An 18,071-nucleotide genomic window follows, 5' to 3' on the forward strand; every position below is an offset into this window, starting at 1 on the left:
TTGTATGGAATACTTATCACACTAAAAGATTTTAGTTGATGAGCAAAGTGAGCTATATTTTGTTCTTCTTTATGTTAATACTCTGCAAAAGATTGTGCTTTGCAAGGTTAATTTCAAGTCCAAACTCACATGGGAACAAGAATAATTAGACTCATTTAAGAGAATTCTCCCCTCTGGCAAAGCTGATTGAATTATTTATACATTATCTTTTCATATAATTGTACCTAGAACTGTGTAAATGGTTTTTTTTTTTGTCTAACTTCCAATAAATTCATAATACGTGTTTTTCAAGTTGGATACACCACCTGCACCTGTGACAACACAGAATGGTTCATTTTTAAAATGCTGCAATGAGAAATTAATCCAGAGGGAAACAGAAACAGGCAATTTAAAAGCTTCCACAATGACACCACACTGATTAAAACTCATCAGCTGAAGAAATAAAATTAGTAAGACAATACATCTTGGACTGAATCCTGTCACACTCTTCCACAGGAATAACTTTACTGACTGCAACCACATTATGCTCAAATGTAAGCACCACCTACTTGAGCATCGGTTTTGTGATGTAGCCCTTCAGCTGTAATTTAATATTCCTTGCTATAGTTCCCAAGTCCCTCTTTGCTGAAGGATCTCAAATTCTGGATAAAACCTGAATATTCTAATGGAATAAACTACTACGCTGAAAGAGGAAATCTGGCTCGTGATGCTAACATTCATTTTGGCAGTACTAAGTACTTTCTCTCTCTCCAACGGCAACAAACTGGAGAAAGCTTGAAATAACGTTATTTTAAATAGTGTTCCTAGGTACAAGATAGCTATTTGTTTGCTACAATCAGAACAACAGTCCCAAGCAAATTAGAAAGTAATTCAGTCTGTGTAATAGAGTAATACAGCACCTACTGTAAAAATCAAAGTGTCTGTTTAGCTACATCACCTAGACCCCTGCACAAACACATGAATACAGTGAAATCCCAGTCCTATTAAAGCGTTCTTTAATGTGCAGTTAAAGAGTTCTAACATATTTTTTACAAGCTCAAAATTTCACACTATTCTGTATCGTCTGTTGAAATTCCAGTACATTTCCTCTTTGCAATTCACTACACAGTTCTGAAAACCAAGCATATTTTAATGCCGCTGGCTACGTTTTTCCTTACCTCTACAGCAACTTAGTAAGAGGTATGGGTAGACACCATGTGGGGACAACTGCATTAGAGAAGAGGAGGGAGAGTTAGATAAAGGAGAAGCCCATTAAAAGGATAACTTAATCACACTCATTCAAATTGTGTATGGACAGGAGTGATAAGCAAGAAAATTAGGTATTCTGATTAACAAATTAATATTTTTATTAAACAATAAATCTGCAGTGCAGTAATTATCCCAAGGCTATAGCTATGCTCAAATCACCTTAAATTAACTTACTCAAAAGCACCTCTGGTAAAAGGAAAAGACTGGTCTTTGCTAAGAATGCCAAGGTACATGCTATAATTAGATTTTCCATAGTTAGACTCAACTCCTTCAATTCATTTATTTTTGGAAGACAGCTAGATATGAGTATTTTCACAGCTCTATCTCGTGCCCTGAAGACACTGACATCCAATACTCCAACAGTGTATTGTTTGCTTTTGCTACAATATACATTTCAGCTGTCTCACAGGATGGTCTCAGACAGAGATTCAACATTAAAATACTATTTAACTAGCTCTGATCTCTTTCCTCTATCAGACATGTGCTCTTTCATCCATTTCTATTTCACTGGCTGATAGCCAAATTCCTAAGACAGCAGGCAATTTAAGGTGATGAGAATAGTTAAAAAGCAATTGTTTCTGCCAAGGATAATAGAGTATCCTCGGGCAAAAGACAAAACCAAACCAAAGTCTTGGATGACCACTTCTGCAAATTTATTAGTGGTCTTCATAGATCCCTAAATCTGGACTTAGTCTCCTAAAAGATGCTGAGACTTCTCTGTATTTCTTGAAAACAAATCATCCTCTAGGTCCTTACAGTCACTATTCACACAGCCTTACTGGTTATAATCATTTTCTATTATTTGGAATGCAGTATTTAGTTATAGATGAAGACCACATGAACACAAGACTGTCCTTGCCCTGAAAAGCATAAAAACTGTATTCAATTAAGATAGATGACAACAGATGATGATCATGTTAGAAATAATGTCATGTCCAAATTGGACATAATTTTACCTCAACAGAAGCAGAAGAGCCAACTGAATACCTGAATCCTTTGGAACGACACTGCTGTAGAAGTCGTATCTATGTAGGAGTCTACAAGAAGTCGTCTTTTACGTGATCCTAGAAACGCAGTTCCCTCTTAGCACTTTGCACTAGTGACACACAAAGTTTCTTTAACAAATGAATCTGTCAGAGTTCATGAAAGGCTTTGCTTACTATCAGGATTTTGTATATTTCAGAAAAGATGACAACCTACGAGTTACTTTTTTTTTTTTAACTAATTTTATTCCTCTGTTCATACTAATAACATTTCTTGTGTGATTCAAATTAAAGAATTCCTATTGCACACTTCCTAACAAGCAGTAAAAACACATATCAAGGAATTTCCCAGCTATCACATATCTAAAATCCTCATCCTGTTCTGGTGGTCACATGCGATTTTTTGCTTCAAGCTTGAAATTCTTTAGTTTCTGCCATGTTTGACTACAGTGGTTACAAAGAACAGGTGCCTAATGCATTGCTTAATCACACACTCAGAGACCCAGCGTGGTCCCCAGTCTAGCAGTCAGAGAATTCTTTCCTCTTGTCATATTCTTCTTAATTATTATTTATCTAGTATTACATACCCAATCAGTGTGGACCCCTACAGAATCTGAAACAGTTTAAAGAAAAATCAGGCTTTATTTGATCATTGATATCTAGTAACACTGCTTAACAGCTCCACTAAAATCATGATTGGTTTTATTCTAAGTTTGAGCTGTCTTTCTGCAGTTCAATGTGCATTAAAATACACTTTTTACAGTGCATGCACAATTTTGATATAGCTTTGTTTGTATACGTAGGCAAAAGTATGGCATAGAGTTAATATTTTAGCATATAGTGGCAATTGTACATTGTTTAAACCTTAACAGCTTGGGGCTTGATTTACTGTTACAAACATCATATAAAAGCAAACTGATCCATGAAAACGTATGAGGAAACAAAGAGGCCAAAGTACGTTTTGCTGTACCTTTTTTTTTCCTCCAATGAGCCACCAATTACATTTACTCTAACTCTCACCTTTGCTAACAAAGATTCAGTTACTTTCCTAGCTCTTATAACTCTAAGGAAAAAACACAAATTTTTGATATTTGGAAACTTAGGCTATTATGACCCATCCAACTACAAACCTGTATCTTAATTTCCACTGGGGTTTATTACTGATATGGATTTGCGAACTCTTCGTCACAAACAAGAAATCAACGGTCCTTCTCCCAACAACTAATGAAAATACAAAGTGATTTTTTACTTTCATGCAATCAAGGATTTACTTCTGAGTAAGACCACTGAGAGGAAAATTAAAGGAGAGCATCTGAATATGGGTGGTTCAGAGTACTAGACAAGAAATGATGTAAATGTGCAGAACTTGCACATCTTGGCAGAATCTTGGCAGCGGCAAACCTCCTTCTTCCTTCTTCAGTACGTGCTGTAATCAGATCAAATAATACAGTCATGCTTGCTTTTCCAGGTCCATAATATAACTGAAAAAAACCCAAAACACTGTATTGAAGGGCGCAGCTCAGGCAACCACTTATAATCTTGGCATATTTGTTAAGCTTTGAATGATCAGTGTGGAAAAAACAAGAAAATATTGGTTAGTTATGGAAAATATCTCATGCCTCATTACAGAACAGAACTTTAGTTTTCTGGAGCATCAGAAGAAGCCAATCTGAATTGCTCGTACTACTTAATGCAAAGAATCCTTCCAGAAATGACAGATGTTTTTTCAGTATTTCAAGAATTCTCTTAAGCATCAACCATGCGTTTAAAGAAAAGAACTTTCTTCCAGTCCCATCAGCAACACTGTGTGTGCTTTATGCCGGAGTACGCACCTATTTCTGAGGCTCAGGGCACAGTCAGTGTCTGTGATGATTAATGACCTGTTGCAGTACAGCCATTCACACTTACAGGGCCTTGCTGACACAGGAAGATTCATCATTAGGGATAGGAACTGTATAGGAATCGCAGTACATGCTGCCAACCTATTATTTACATCCTAGTAAAACTAAACACAGAATTATCTCAGTGTAAACAATCCTCAAATTACTGGGTGATTTGGCATCTACAGCTGTACAGGTAATTGCAACAGCTGTACAGGTAATTGCAAAACTTGTTGTGTTTAATACATAAATAAGCTAAGCTGAAAGGTCTCAAACCTTAAAGTTAACAGGAAAAGTCAATGGAAACCACCATTCTGCAGAGCTTTGAAAATTAGACCACTTAAAAACAACCTGAAATTAATCACCAACCATTCCTAAACAGCTAACCATGAATTTGCAACTATTTAGCACAGTCATTTTTCAAAGGAAAAACCTTTGCATGGCTTCAGAAAACAGTAACTTAAAAGGAAAATTCTTGGGAGAGATAAATAGGCTTAGGTGCTACGACCCTTCTCCTAAATTCATCTTCATATGACTAAATACTAAGCATTGGCAATGAACAAATTATTTTTAGCTGACAACAAAGGGTTTGCTTCCGACTACATTTTTGCAAGGTTAGAGTTGCCATAGGGAAGAAAAAAAAAACCACCTTCACACATTTTGCTCAGTGCAGAAAACAACTGATCCCTAGCAACAAACCTCTTGTTGATGCTCAGATTCCCTCCCATTCATTACACTACGGCAGTTCAACAGCCTTCTATGGAAAAAAGATGTATTGACTTATATTTTCCCAAAATAAAACAGTTTTCCTATCATTTCTTCAGTTCTGTTGTATGTTTTACAACATTTGTCTTTCCTGAATGTTTCGCCACTCTTTCTAATGAAGAATCCCACATACGGATGGAAATAACGTGAAGTGGGATCTCATCACCTGACATTCAGATTCTGGGCTGAAATTCCAGCACACCTATTTGGCTCTAACAACGTTTATTTTTTATAAGCATAAAGTGGGGTTACGGCTGACTAACTTAAATTTTTAGTACAACTATTTTAAAATATTATTATTATTATAAAGCATTTTATTGTGTTAAAGTACGACAAGCATTGCAGCAATACAGTGAAAGAAAGATCTTTATCACAAACAGCTTGCAATCTAAATATCAGACGAGAAATGGCAAACTGCAACAAAGCAACAAGAAGTTAAGTATTGATACTTGGTGTGAACTTTGTGTATTCAAAAGTTTCATACGATACATTTCTTTTTTTTTTTGTTAATTTTTTCTCATCTACATACTATCCTTCTCTATGGCTTTGCAATATAGGGCACTGGAGTCTTTTTAGTCAGCAGTCTTCAGTAGTCTACCTCAACTAGAATACAATTTAATATTCATCAAAATCTACAGAAAACCTCCAGCTGATATTAGCCAGATGTAAATTAGGTATCAAAATCTTTATCTTTTTCCTACTGTCGACTCTTATTTTTATCAGAAGGCCAGTACTCCTCTGCTGAAGAAATGGAGACTAAAGAGTACATTACATTAACCTAGAGTACAATTATCCTATTGAAAATACCTTTTTTTCCCTCACTTGTTCACCTAGGAGTGCTTTCATTTGGAGAGCAAAGCAAACACTTCTCAACAATTACATTCTACAAGAGCTCACCACCCCTAAAGTAAAGGTAGTTAGTAGCTCTGCGGTCCCCTGCTTCTAAGTTATAGACCTGATTTTAGCCTTGCAGACATTGTCGTTTAGCCTTCAAAGGAGCAAGAGACAGATAGAGACAGTGTGGGAGAAGGCAAGACTCTGGGAAGTAAAGGATGAAAGTGAAGAACATAAATTTGAGGAATCCGGCTCCATGGTGCAGTAGACACCTTTTAAAAACATGAGGTTGGCAGAACCTTCCTTGACAGAGCAGGAAGTGCTCAAGTGTATTATACAGAGGTCTCACAAGAAGAGAAATCATGTCTGTAAACTCTCGAAACAAGGTGAATGCTTGAGGAAAATAGTGCTCTGGGGGGGAAGCCGGTTGTCATGCAGTTAGGGCACTTTTTCAAGGGGTCGGAAGACGCATTGTGAATACAGCTTGTGCACAGCCATCACGTTTGAGGAATTTTTGTAGAAACAACTTTCTCTCTCTCGAGGACACAAATGTACTATCTTAGTGCTCCACAGATGCCAAGAGAATCCTGCATATTTGTTTCGGGCTTAGCATTCAATTGCTTAGCACTGGAGCAGGCCACAGGAGCTGTGTAAACCTAGGTGCCTTCCCAGAGCCCTGTGTCTGCCCTGTGTTATTCAGGTGCAGTCATACCTGCCACAAACTCGGTCTCCATCTGTGCACCATGTTATTTTGATCTTACAAAGTCTTTGCTTTGTTGTTGTTTGCTACTTGAGGAAATCAATTTCCCCAAGATACAGTGCCTAACAGCGCAAATATCCACGATATGCCTCAAATGTTGGAATACGTTAGATTATAAAAAGGCCCTATGGTGATTTGCTAATTAGCTGAACCCTTTGGGGACATGAAAGAAGGATTTTTTTTTTTTTATTAAGACAGGATAACCCTGGACTATATTGATCTGACTGAGAAATGAGTATTTTAGTCAAGATGAGCCTCAAGATGAGTACATAGTGGAAGTGGTGATGCTGTTTCCATAGCAATGCCATGACAGCCTCCAGAGTGAAATAGTGCGCTACCAGGAAACGAAGGGCGTTCGAGTGCTCTGAGCTACATAGTTGTGTGAGCAATCCAAATACATTCTCATAAAGAATATTTAGTACAGCTAGATAGTCTGAAGATTGCTGCTGATGTGAAGTAAGCCTTATCAGTATGCTTCCAGCCATCCTGTTTTCTCATTCACTACACCCAAGATGACTTATCTGGAGGCTTAAGCTACGGGCACCGCTGCTAAGCCATTTCAGACTGAACATTAACAAATGCAGCAACCTCTACCTCACTTCTTTCGCAGTGGAGAATATCATCTATAATTAAGGACACGGACCCTCCTTCTCTGTAACACAACTGAACACATTAAACCTTTTAGCGAAGAAAGCCTTGTATGCGTAATTATTTACTAGCTGACTTTCCTTTCCGCTCACCTCCTCCTCTCCCTTCCCTCCTCCTGTCCAGAAGATACTGAGCAAATCTGCTTGCAAGTGAGAAGCGACGTACAGAAGTCTTGCAGATTGCTCATAAAAGTGTACCTAGCCATAGCATAAAACTCACTCGCCTGTTTTTCACCCCAGTTGGTGTTTATGCTAATAAAAAGAGCAAAACAGATAACCACTAATTACATTTTATTTGCCTGAGGCTTTACCTGAGGCAAATACTCTGGTCACATTTTGCAAAGTTGATCTAAAATATTTTCCAAGAGCCAGAAGGCGAATCAGCTTAGAGATCTGCATTGCTTTGTCTTTTCATTAGCAAAGAAATGAATAATTCTCAGTAAAACTGCTAAAATAATGGCTAAAACCTGACTCTTCTCAATTAAAATTCCAAAATGCAAATTATTTTACTTGAAAAAACTCAGCATATTGCTGCTAATCTGACAGTCTTTCTCCAGCGTTTCCCATGCAATCTGTAAAGGCGTTCAAACGTGAGCTGAACATCCAGAAACTCTAACGCTGTATGTGTTGCTTGTGTCATTGTCTCAACCAGCCTCTTGGGTAAACAGATTGTAGTTCATTATATGTAGCTGTGCTGCCTCAGAGGGAAAGTAGAAAGACAAATATGCATCACTGCCAGATTCCTCATTAACAAATGCTGCTTGAGACTAAAATATTTTTTATTTATAATTTGAAATATGTATTTCAAGCAATCCAGCCTGGTACATAAAACAGCAAAATGCTTCATTTCTGTTTTTCATCTAGTAAAGGTATGAACTAAGCATTTTCAAAACTGGCCGAGCTTAGCCCTCCTAAGTGTTAGCAGAAGGCACCAAGCCCAGCAACATTCATTTATAATTTAAATTGTTTGCTTGGCACAGTTTTTTCATCTTAATATGTCTAGTCCTAATTGCAACCTGCACACCCCCTCCCCCCCTTTTTTTTTTTAATCAGAAGCTAATCTACCTCCCAGAGTGCTTTATGCAACTGACTTTTCCACAGGACAGAAATCGAGACAGATTTTGAAATCCAGCGGGACATGTGCCCCTGCAACATCACAAGGCCTTACAAGGTTCTACGGGCACAAAAAGAAACCTGTTGAAAGTCTGATGCAAGTTCAACTCACACATCCCCTCCTTCCCCCTGTTTTGGTCTCCTATTTTGGTATCTCAACTTTTCTGTTTATCCAAGAGTTCAGCAGGTAAAACTTACTCATCTGATGCTCTGGATCAGACAGCTGAGATAGATGAAAATTCATATTGTCTGAATTAGAAGTGGATACAATCTGTTTACCTCTGGTCTACACCCATGAATATGTAATAGTACCCAGCCACAAAAGTCAATCTGCTGCCAGTGTGGCCTGTGTAGCAAGAGCTGCTTGTCTCCTAATAGGGATCATCCATTTGCCTGAAGTTCTCTCCTAACATTGCCTAAACTGTCTCATCACAAATCCACCAGGTGTTCATTCAAGTCTACCTAAAAGCAACAGCAATATCTGTATCTGAATCCAGGATATTGGTATCCCAAAGTTATCCAGGTAAGTATCCTATAGCCACTGTCCAAGATACAGGAATTATTTCCTGTCCTAACACTGAGAAACATACTCTTAATTTCCCCTTCTTCAGCAGTCTTAGAACATACCCAGAAATCGAGTGTTCCACTCTGTATGAATTGCGTAGTGTTTTAAGGGTTAAAACCATTCAATCACAAACCCTCAAAAACATTTTACCAGTAAATATTCCACAAGGGGAATGCGCTGATGCTTTAAACACAGTTCACAGCTGTGACTGAACACGACAGTTAAACATACAGGAGTAGAAGCAATAACATCCTGAAGAGAGTTATTCAATCGCAAATACCTCTGCTGTTCATGCTCTTCCATCAGGACGTATGTATGCCCAGCTATGATGTATGTACAGCTATGATTGTAAGAGAAAGTTTGTTTTTCAGCTCTTTCCTAGCATTTTGCTAGAATTTGAAACATCTTTGGAAGCCAAGCACTTTGAAGACTGCATACAACAGTTTTCATAGAAAGGTCAAATAAAATAAAACAGTTAGTCACAGCTATGAAATTTATAGTTTTCATAAGCAGTTTCTTTAAATCTTGCAACTCAATTTCCTTATCTGTAAATTAGGGGACAAATATATTTATCTACCAATCTTTTAATCTCTTGTAAGGATTCGTTGATCAATACGTATAAATGATTTTAAGATAAAAGGCTGTACGTGAACACAAAAAATTATTCTTCACTGCTATATTCACAGTGCTTACGCTCTGATTATATCAATACCTCCATAGTAAGTCCTTTATTTTCAAGAATTTACACATATTTGGGATTTAAAAATTCATTTGGGGCTGATATTGCTTTCGGTCAGTAAGCTCTTAGCATGGGAAATCACTTAACAAAATTCGTATTGTATTCATGAAATATAATAAATAAATATTTATTTTTTAAAAAGTTGTCAGAGATGTATCTCTTAGCAATCCATATTTTTTAAAATAGCTTTTCACAAAACAAAAGCGATTGCCAAAAGCAAAGACTTATCTTGCATAAGTATCCTGGAACACGGTCTGCTTATTACACACAGATATGTAGAGATTCCCATGCTTGGTCTAACTCACCGCTTGGCTATAGAGGTAAGAGGAGGAAAATACACTGCAGGTTTGTACAGAGGCATCCAGAACAGGCACAAGACTGAAGGGTGAAGCTATACCGAGAAGGACGCTGTCAGGAGCCACGCTGCTGCCGCATACAGGAGGGCTGGCAAACAATTTTCCCATTCTGTTTTCTCACACTAAAGGATGGTAGTACGGTTGCCTGAATACTAAAGGCAGGCATAGCTACGCTTTAAAGGATGAAAACATACATAAATCTGGGACCTTAACTTATGTATGTTTGGGACCACTTAGAAATTGGTCTCCAAAACAATCTTCTTAAACAGGGCACCATTTAACATGCTTAATAATCTAGACAGGTGGAAGACAGAAAAAGAGTATGTGTTTGGAAACCAATTGAGATATTCCCTACACCCCCAGCGTAAAAGCACCTCCATTTTATACTGCAAACGTAGTTCAGTTTGGTTTTCGTTTTTAAGGACATTAAGATTTATTTGACCATTCTGTGATTCTGTGACTTAATGAAAGCTCTTCCTATGACTTTAACAGAGTGTGAGTCAAGCTCCATAGATGATTAGACCATCAGGAACAGGGAAAATATACCAAGCTTCCCCTCACTTTGGTGCTTTCTTTTAGGAGTTTGCACCCAGTAGGTCAACAACTTCACTTTGATGTCTAACAGTCCTTCATACTAATTCACAGAGAAATCACCAAAGAAATGCAGTATTCTGAGCTCGTCCCATAAAACAACCTGTTTCTCTTCTTACTGGTCCCTTTTTGTTCTGCAAAATGCAGAGAATCACTTTTCTTGGCTCTGTTTTTTTTGCTCCTTCTCCAAGCCATCCTGTTGCCATGCGGGGGGTAGCCTCACAGGTGATTGCAATGATCCCACAATACAGCTTTCAGGATGGTGCCAGCACTCGATATAGAAATGACCGCATTAATCGCAGACACAACAACTCGCTTGAAGCGGCTGAGCCTAAGCCCCAAGCTGTGCCCATCTCAGACATTAGGGTTCAGAGAAGCAGGATGATGGAGAACGGGGGGAGCAGCCAGGGTAAGGACTGACCTTTCAGAAAAAAGTGTGGAGCAACTGAACATGAGATGTTTTCAGGAAACAAGAAGAGAGAGAATCCTAGTCACGTGGACAGTTACCGGTCTGCTGGCGTCAGTTTCCTGGTTATTTGCAACTCTGAGATTTGCATTTTTCACACAAAATTCCATGATTTTTGTTACCCCTTAGTTGTCTTTTATAATATCTGAGCATTTTCTGTTATGTATACTGCAGAGATTCTGAGGAGTGTAAGGTATATGTTTAAAATCTTCAAAAAAATTTTAATCTTAAAAGGCTCTCTTAAATCCCACCAATACTAACAACACTAAGCAAGGCACCACAACAAAGGATACTGAAGCTCCTGTCTGTGATTGCTAAATGCCAGAGGTTAATCCTGAGATCATCCGCTGACATGTATGTCTCGCAGTCACTGTTGACAGATATTGAGTTGACATGATAGGTGTGACCATTAGCAAAGATTCTCCGGGGAGTGACTTCTACCATCAAATCCATAGGTTTCAATACAGGCACCTGCAAAAAAACAAAACACAAACCAGAAGGAGAGTAAGAATTTCAGTTTAATTTTTGCTGGTATGATGAGAGCCTGGATGAGAGCAAGCATTCAAAGACGGTGGCATTACAGAACTTCCCAGCAGTGTATGCAAATTGAATTTCTCCATGGATGAGTAACTGGGCAAGGCCAAGCCTGCCAAGAGAGCAGGGACAGACAGAAGGAGCCATGGAGAGTCAGGTAGAGCGATGGAAAGTCTGGACTGTCAGAAGGGACACACTGGCTGCCACAGAACAGGCCAGTCCCACAGCAGGAGCTACTGCCCCACATATGCAGGAGTTTCTGGCACTGGCAAGCCGACAGTGCGGTCCTAGTATTTTGGTGCCCCTGAAGAGTTGCTGCCTGTTGTAAATCACTGACAGTATTTCTTTTGCTACCTGATGTGTGTGTCTCAAAAAAGTAGCAAAAAAGTAGTATAATTTCCTCAAAACATAAAAAAATGAATTCTTAGAAACAAAGCCAATATGCACACTGCCATACTGTACATACACTCGTACTCCTCAAAAGCATAGCCCACAGACCATCACTGACCACTGCACTCTCATTATTTCCCTGCGTGTCACTTCAATGTCATGCTTCAGTAACTAGACACTGTCAATTTATTCCCTCTTGGTAAAGCATTAAATACAGTAAGGCTGTGGTTCAGGATTGAGGCTATTCAGTGCAGCTGAACATGCACCAAAAACAATCTATCATACATCACTTCACAAGAGAGCTTATAAAGGAACACAGATAAGTTACTTGGAGTTTAGCCTGTCGCTAAGAGAACAAAAGAATGGCCTCTCAATTAAAAACAACAATGGTTTGCTCTCAGACTATAAGCTATCCCAAATGGTTTTGTTTCCCCAGCCATACCTAACAGATCAGTATTCCATTCATTTGTTCCTCTTTATATGGAGTTTTTTCACAGTATACAATACTGGCTTGTTCTGGAGGTGGGGGTTGTCTGTTTGCCTTTTTTAAACAATGAAGAAATACTAGCAACATACAACATGGCCTTCCAGTTCTTACCTTTAGCCATTTCCTTCGCCAAAACACCAGAAGTGAATTCAGTCACTACAGCCTGAGAGTAAAAATCTATTCCAATATCCTACCTACATGCTCTTATGAGCTCCACGACTGCATCTCCTCAGCTGTGCAGACCCTAGCATTCACTGGAGCACAGTCCACTGAAAATACTGTTCCTCACATAGGAAATAATTCTTTTAGATTACTGAAATAAAGACAAGACTGAAATACTGAAATTTGGTGTATTGTCTTTAAGTCAGTTGCCCCGAATGAGGCAAGAACACTTTAATATTAACTTTTGTGTAGACGGCTTCCAGCGCGCTAAGTTCAAGAATCCCGCGCGAAAGCCTGCTAAGCCATGCTTGAGGGAACTCTGTCAGGACGAATAAAACTGATGATAAACTCCATAAACATTCTTGTGTTGGCCACTATATCACACAGCATTTGTGACTTGAAAAAACGTGTGATGGATTCAAGACTGTATCAGTCAACTAAAACTCCAGTAAGAATAATCATACATATGCTTAACATTTAGGTATATATTTAAATCTTTTACTGAGTCAGTACCATGACTAGTTTTCTTTTTCCTGAAAAAAAAAGGATTTTGAACAAAGAAAACAGCTTACCTGTAGTGATGTTACTGTAGAAAGATCTTTAAGTTTTCCTTCTTCATCTTTTAAGTTGTACCCCTCTGGTCTCTTATCTCTTTCAGTAATTTTCCATAACTTGATAGTTTTATCTTTATAAGAAAACAAAAAATAGTTCTCTGTTAGCATAGGAATTTTGAACTCAGTGACTCACATTTCACAAAATAATTATTCCCTAAAAAAGTTTTTGCACCTTGGCTTAGCCAAGTCCTGTGTTGAAGCAGTTTGGGTCTCTTGATTTTGCAGGTCCATACAAAGTTCCCAACTGAAAAGATACTCATAAAGCACATCCCATACCGGCAAAGCGAGTCAGAGGCTCCCAACAGCCGGCCGACTGTGTGGAGCACATGCTCTCATACCAAAGTCTGCAGTTTGCAGGTGGAACAGACCAATAATGCTAAATGTTCACTGCCTGAAGCTCAGGCTTCAGTTTGACTTTGTAGGGAAATAATCTTGCTATTAGAGCCAGTTTTCTGGGTTACTCATAAACAGCACAAGAAAAGCATGGAGCAGACAGAGATCAGCGATGGCTGGCCTGCTGTGGGAACAGGCAGTGGTTTGTAAAGGTAACATCACAAGTTCCAGCAAAGGGAAGACTGTGTGAAAAAAAGAAGCCTTTTTTCCCTCCTAAGAAGGGAAAACTGCAGGAACAACTGAGAAAGAAACAGAGGAATGTATGGTAAGGACAGGAGACAGAAGCGAGGAGAAAAATACCCCAATCACACAGGGAATGGAATTAAATTTAAACTCTCCCCTTTCATTATAGGTGAAGCATATGTACGATAGAATAACGATGCCTCTAGTTTAGCAAAGAGCCTACGAAGCCTACACACAGACATTTTAAACACTCTAGATGGGGTTTCTCCTCTCTTCCGTAGTAGTTAAAGCTGCAGATTTCCCTGACGCTGTTTGTGGGCTACTTCCACTCTGGTCATGCACCCAACCCGCCAACATTAACGTTCCCCAGGCAGAAAAACGAATGTCACCTGAAAAAATGTCAGCTCCCTGAAAAAAAAAAATCTTTCTCCAAAAATCTCTCTCCAAGCTGCTAGAAGCTTCTAGCAGTGGTTTTACTCGTGTGCTCATGGAACAGCCAATGCCCTTCCCAAGCCTCTGCACTTTAGCTGCCACCAGAGCCTTCACTAACCTCAGCTCCTGCATCATCTCTTGTTCTCTCCCCCTCCCTTTCTCCACCTCTCCTTCCCCCAAGCACATAGTGGAGCAAAAGTCTTCCCCAGCGCGCCATCCAAGTACTTCTTCACAAATGCCAGCACGAATTATTTTAAAGGCAGGATGCAGGAACACACAAATCACTTTCCATTTCCACAGCAACTTTAATTCTGATCTTCTTTTGTTTTAAAATGAACACACCCACTAATCTCAATGTTTTAACTATTATGCACCTCCTAAAAACTTTGCTAATCCTCAAGCAACAAAAGTCCTACAATTGATCAACGTGCAGAACTAGAGGACATTCCAATCTGCAACTGAGAAACTCCATTTAAACATCCGTTTCATTTGTATCAATCACATTAATTAATTACTAAAAATACATAAAGGGCATGTCAAGGACTTGAGATTTTTATTAGTGTAAATAGTGCATTCCTGCTTATCTATTGTAATATTTGTAAATTTCCTAAATCAACCCTAAAATACATGACCAGAAAGAGTGAAAAGTGTATTTTCCACTGTTAGGGGAGACTGCTAGTGATAAAGCTATCCCTTTCTTGAGGAAAAGCTTTTATTTATTAGTGTATTGCACATATTGGTTTTCTTCTCCTCCATCTGCCTTCCAGACTTTAAAAACTCCCTAGAAATTCTAAGCACGATTATGTTTTGTGAAGTATAGAAATGTCTTTGTGAAGTTCAGTATTCATTCAGTCTCAGGGGTGTTGTGAAGTTTAAATTAATTAACGTCTGGTAAGCAGTCTCAGATGCTCAGATGAAAGGATCTGTATGGGCCAAATTCTGATCTATCCAATGTAGTTCACATTGGAAATCTTCCCCAATATATTCTGCTGCAAAGGATACCAATGAATCACAATAATTTATTATTATACTACAAAATTAGCCCGCTTTACAAGGCAAACCAGGAATTTGCTAACTGCAAGCACTGCAAATCTACAGTGGGATTTGAAAGCCCCTTTGGTTGTCTTCTGCGTCCATTAATTAAGATGCTGCAATCAGAGCTTAGATGATAACTTGACGGTAACGTGTGAACTGGAAAGGAATCAAGACCTGCTCTGGTAGTGAGGAGACCTATGCAGGAACAGCCTCAGACAAAAGTCCTCCTCAAAGGGATGGAAACAGATTTGGACAGATGCAGACCAGTTGAATCTCATATCTTGTACGTGAGATTTAGACAAACTCTCCCCTCATGCACCCTAACACAGAGATGCTTCCTCCAGCAAATTCAGTGGGCAATAACCACCTGAACCTGGGGAAAGAATATGCTCTGTAGGAGAAGTTTTATAGGATAATAAGATGCTGTTTCTCCATTCTCATTTTTCTGACCAAAACTGCGCTTTAGATCCTAACCTATCACATGGTAAAATCTCAACAATTCCATTAAAATACCAGGCTCAGAAATGAGTAAGCATAAACTAGCAGTCGAGGAGTTTCTACAACCTGACAGTGTGAGTGGGTGTGACTTAGCACGTAGGTTCTCTACAAGGTAGGGAAATACTATCGTCTCTACTTTATAGATGCGGAATTGATGTACGTTGTAAATGACTTCGCACAGGAAATTTGTGAGAGTAACAAATTCAACATGGGCCTCCTGTATCCTAAAATTAAAACTATCTTTAAGAGTATACTATGAGATTAATCTTCAGATTTCAACCGTGCTGTGCCTGAACACAGAAAAACGTTCTGGAGCCCAAAGCCAACATCCGTAGGCTATGCCGTGGCACCTCTTCTGCTCTCCTCCCTGGAAAGGGTCCTGGATGCTCCACAATTAGGAAGATAAAAAAAACAGAGGATGAAGCATTTTGCCAGATCCTCGGCTGGCTCAATGTTAGCTGAAACTGGATTAACCCATAGCAACACTGAGACTGATTACTTCAAGGTATCCTCTCTTCTCCCATATTAATATTAAGCAGAAAGGTGAGGTCTGTTAGGTCAATGGCAAATGTAGCTTATCTGAGGACTGGGGTGTATTGCTCAGTGATTCCAAAAACAAATTTTAAAATGAAAATGCAGAGGTTTACTTTTTAAAATCTGCTTTGGTATCATGCTCTTGGAAGAAGTGGTTCTTAGATGAAAGTTATTTGATGTAAGAGGGATATTTGGAACTAGGGAGAAGTGCAGGAGTAAACTCGCAAACTTCATAATTAGCTGATGAATCATTCAACCAGCACAGATCACAGCTAACTGTAACAGATAAGTTCCATTCCAACTATTTGCAACAGTACCCCCCAAAAAATTCACAAGATAACTTTAAGGAAAACAGATTATCAAACATAAAACAATACACTGCTATCTACTGTGAATATTATTTAATGCTGTAAACTTTAACTAGAGGTAATCACCTTGCTCTAAAATGTTAATTGCTAAAGATGAGATTACAATACTTTTCTATCAGCAATTCACAATTACGCTCAATTTTTTACAAGAGAAATTCTTTTCTGATTACAATGAGAGCTAAGAATTAAGCTAGATATTTTTGTCTTACGCATCTCCAGCAGTAATAAAGGCTGTGGGTGTCCAAGTATTTCCTAAATGACACCTGCACATCTTAGGATCTATTCAGTTTCTTCCCACTATGCCATATCTGCGTATCCCTTGTTAGCTATGATATTGCATGTTTTTTTAATCAACAGGCCTTAATCATGTTGGAAAGATGAATCAGTGTCAATATCCTCACATTATTCCTACTGGTTTCCTTGTATAAGACCTGTGAAACTCTTCAGAACGGAAATAAACCATTCTGATGATAATGAATAAAAAGAAATTCACCTCTCTCACCTACATTCATTTACACATCTATAAAGGATAAAAATTATGACAAACACAGCAGACAAAATTCTAAACACCTAATGGAACACAGCTGCTCAGTAAGGCGATGCCATTTCTCATAGCTACTTTCAGGATAGCACTGGACAATAATGGCAAGAGATAGCTCCCTAAATTTCTATGGAGGGTCAATAGGAAAAGCCATGAATTTAATATACAAATAAGAGATATCAGAGTCAACACGACAGCCTCAGTAAACTCTGAAGTAGGAAATTACTAACAAAAAGATTAAAATGAACCTATAATTTACATGCATACAATCAGCACTAAAATGCACAGAAGCAAAATGCTGATGCATCCTATATAGTTTCTTCTATCTTACCATTTGTTGATAAAAGTGAGTGGGCTGCATTCTGCTGTGGTAACCACTTGATCTTGTTTATTTTTTCCTCTATCTCCAAGCTCTTCAAATAATCAAATTCAGGTTCATGGCTCTGGAAAGTGCTGTAAACATTGTACTCCCCCTGACTGTAAGGCTCATTTTTACTCTGTGGAGAATAAGAACAACAAAAACATGTTTTATGATGGTAATATATTATCTCCAGCTCTTGGGTAAGATAAGCAGCATTATAAACATAAAAATATTGCAAGTATAATTTAATTTCTTGTTTAAAGCGAGATATTGACAGATTTGTTTTTACAGAAATGCAATTTCCTGGAAGTACTGAAGCAACATCTAATAACAGACAGAATTTTTTAAAAAATGTTGATTATTCAGTAAAGCTTTGTACAAAAGACACTGCAGATGGACTGAATCTAAGAGTGAAGCAGAAAAGGTGTCACAGCAGAGGCAGTTTTAATTGGAATGGTTCCAACAAACAGGCAAAAGCTATTAATAAAAATGTATAAATACAGCAAAAAAAATCTTTTTTTTTTTCCTTAGCTTAGAATTTTGGAATTTGAAGCATTTTTGTTTGGGACAAGAAGAAGGGCAAACTTCTGAA

At 38.3% G+C, this 18,071-nt stretch overlaps 1 protein-coding gene and 1 long non-coding RNA gene across 12 annotated transcripts in view; both read right to left on the reverse strand.

Moving 5' to 3' along the window:
- PPP2R2C (protein phosphatase 2 regulatory subunit Bgamma) overlaps positions 1-18,071 on the reverse strand; it is a 198,934-nt gene that overhangs the window by 42,497 nt on the left and 138,366 nt on the right. For all 11 annotated transcript variants that reach the window (XM_068943411.1, XM_068943407.1, XM_068943410.1 and 8 more), the window contains 3 exons: positions 17,450-17,615; positions 13,093-13,205; positions 11,241-11,418 (listed from right to left, as the gene is read on the reverse strand). In XM_068943411.1, the coding sequence (XP_068799512.1) occupies positions 11,241-11,418; positions 13,093-13,205; positions 17,450-17,615 (457 nt within the window). The remainder of the gene's footprint in view (positions 1-11,240; positions 11,419-13,092; positions 13,206-17,449; positions 17,616-18,071) is intronic.
- On the reverse strand, positions 1,172-4,171 carry LOC138067241 (uncharacterized). The gene is made up of 3 exons (XR_011141109.1): positions 4,064-4,171; positions 2,236-3,712; positions 1,172-1,206 (listed from the first exon to the last, which is right to left on the reverse strand). It is a non-coding gene; the product is annotated as an uncharacterized lncRNA (long non-coding RNA).

Source organism: Struthio camelus, chromosome 4 (genome assembly GCF_040807025.1).
Source record: "Struthio camelus isolate bStrCam1 chromosome 4, bStrCam1.hap1, whole genome shotgun sequence".
Classification (NCBI taxonomy): domain Eukaryota; kingdom Metazoa; phylum Chordata; class Aves; order Struthioniformes; family Struthionidae; genus Struthio; species Struthio camelus.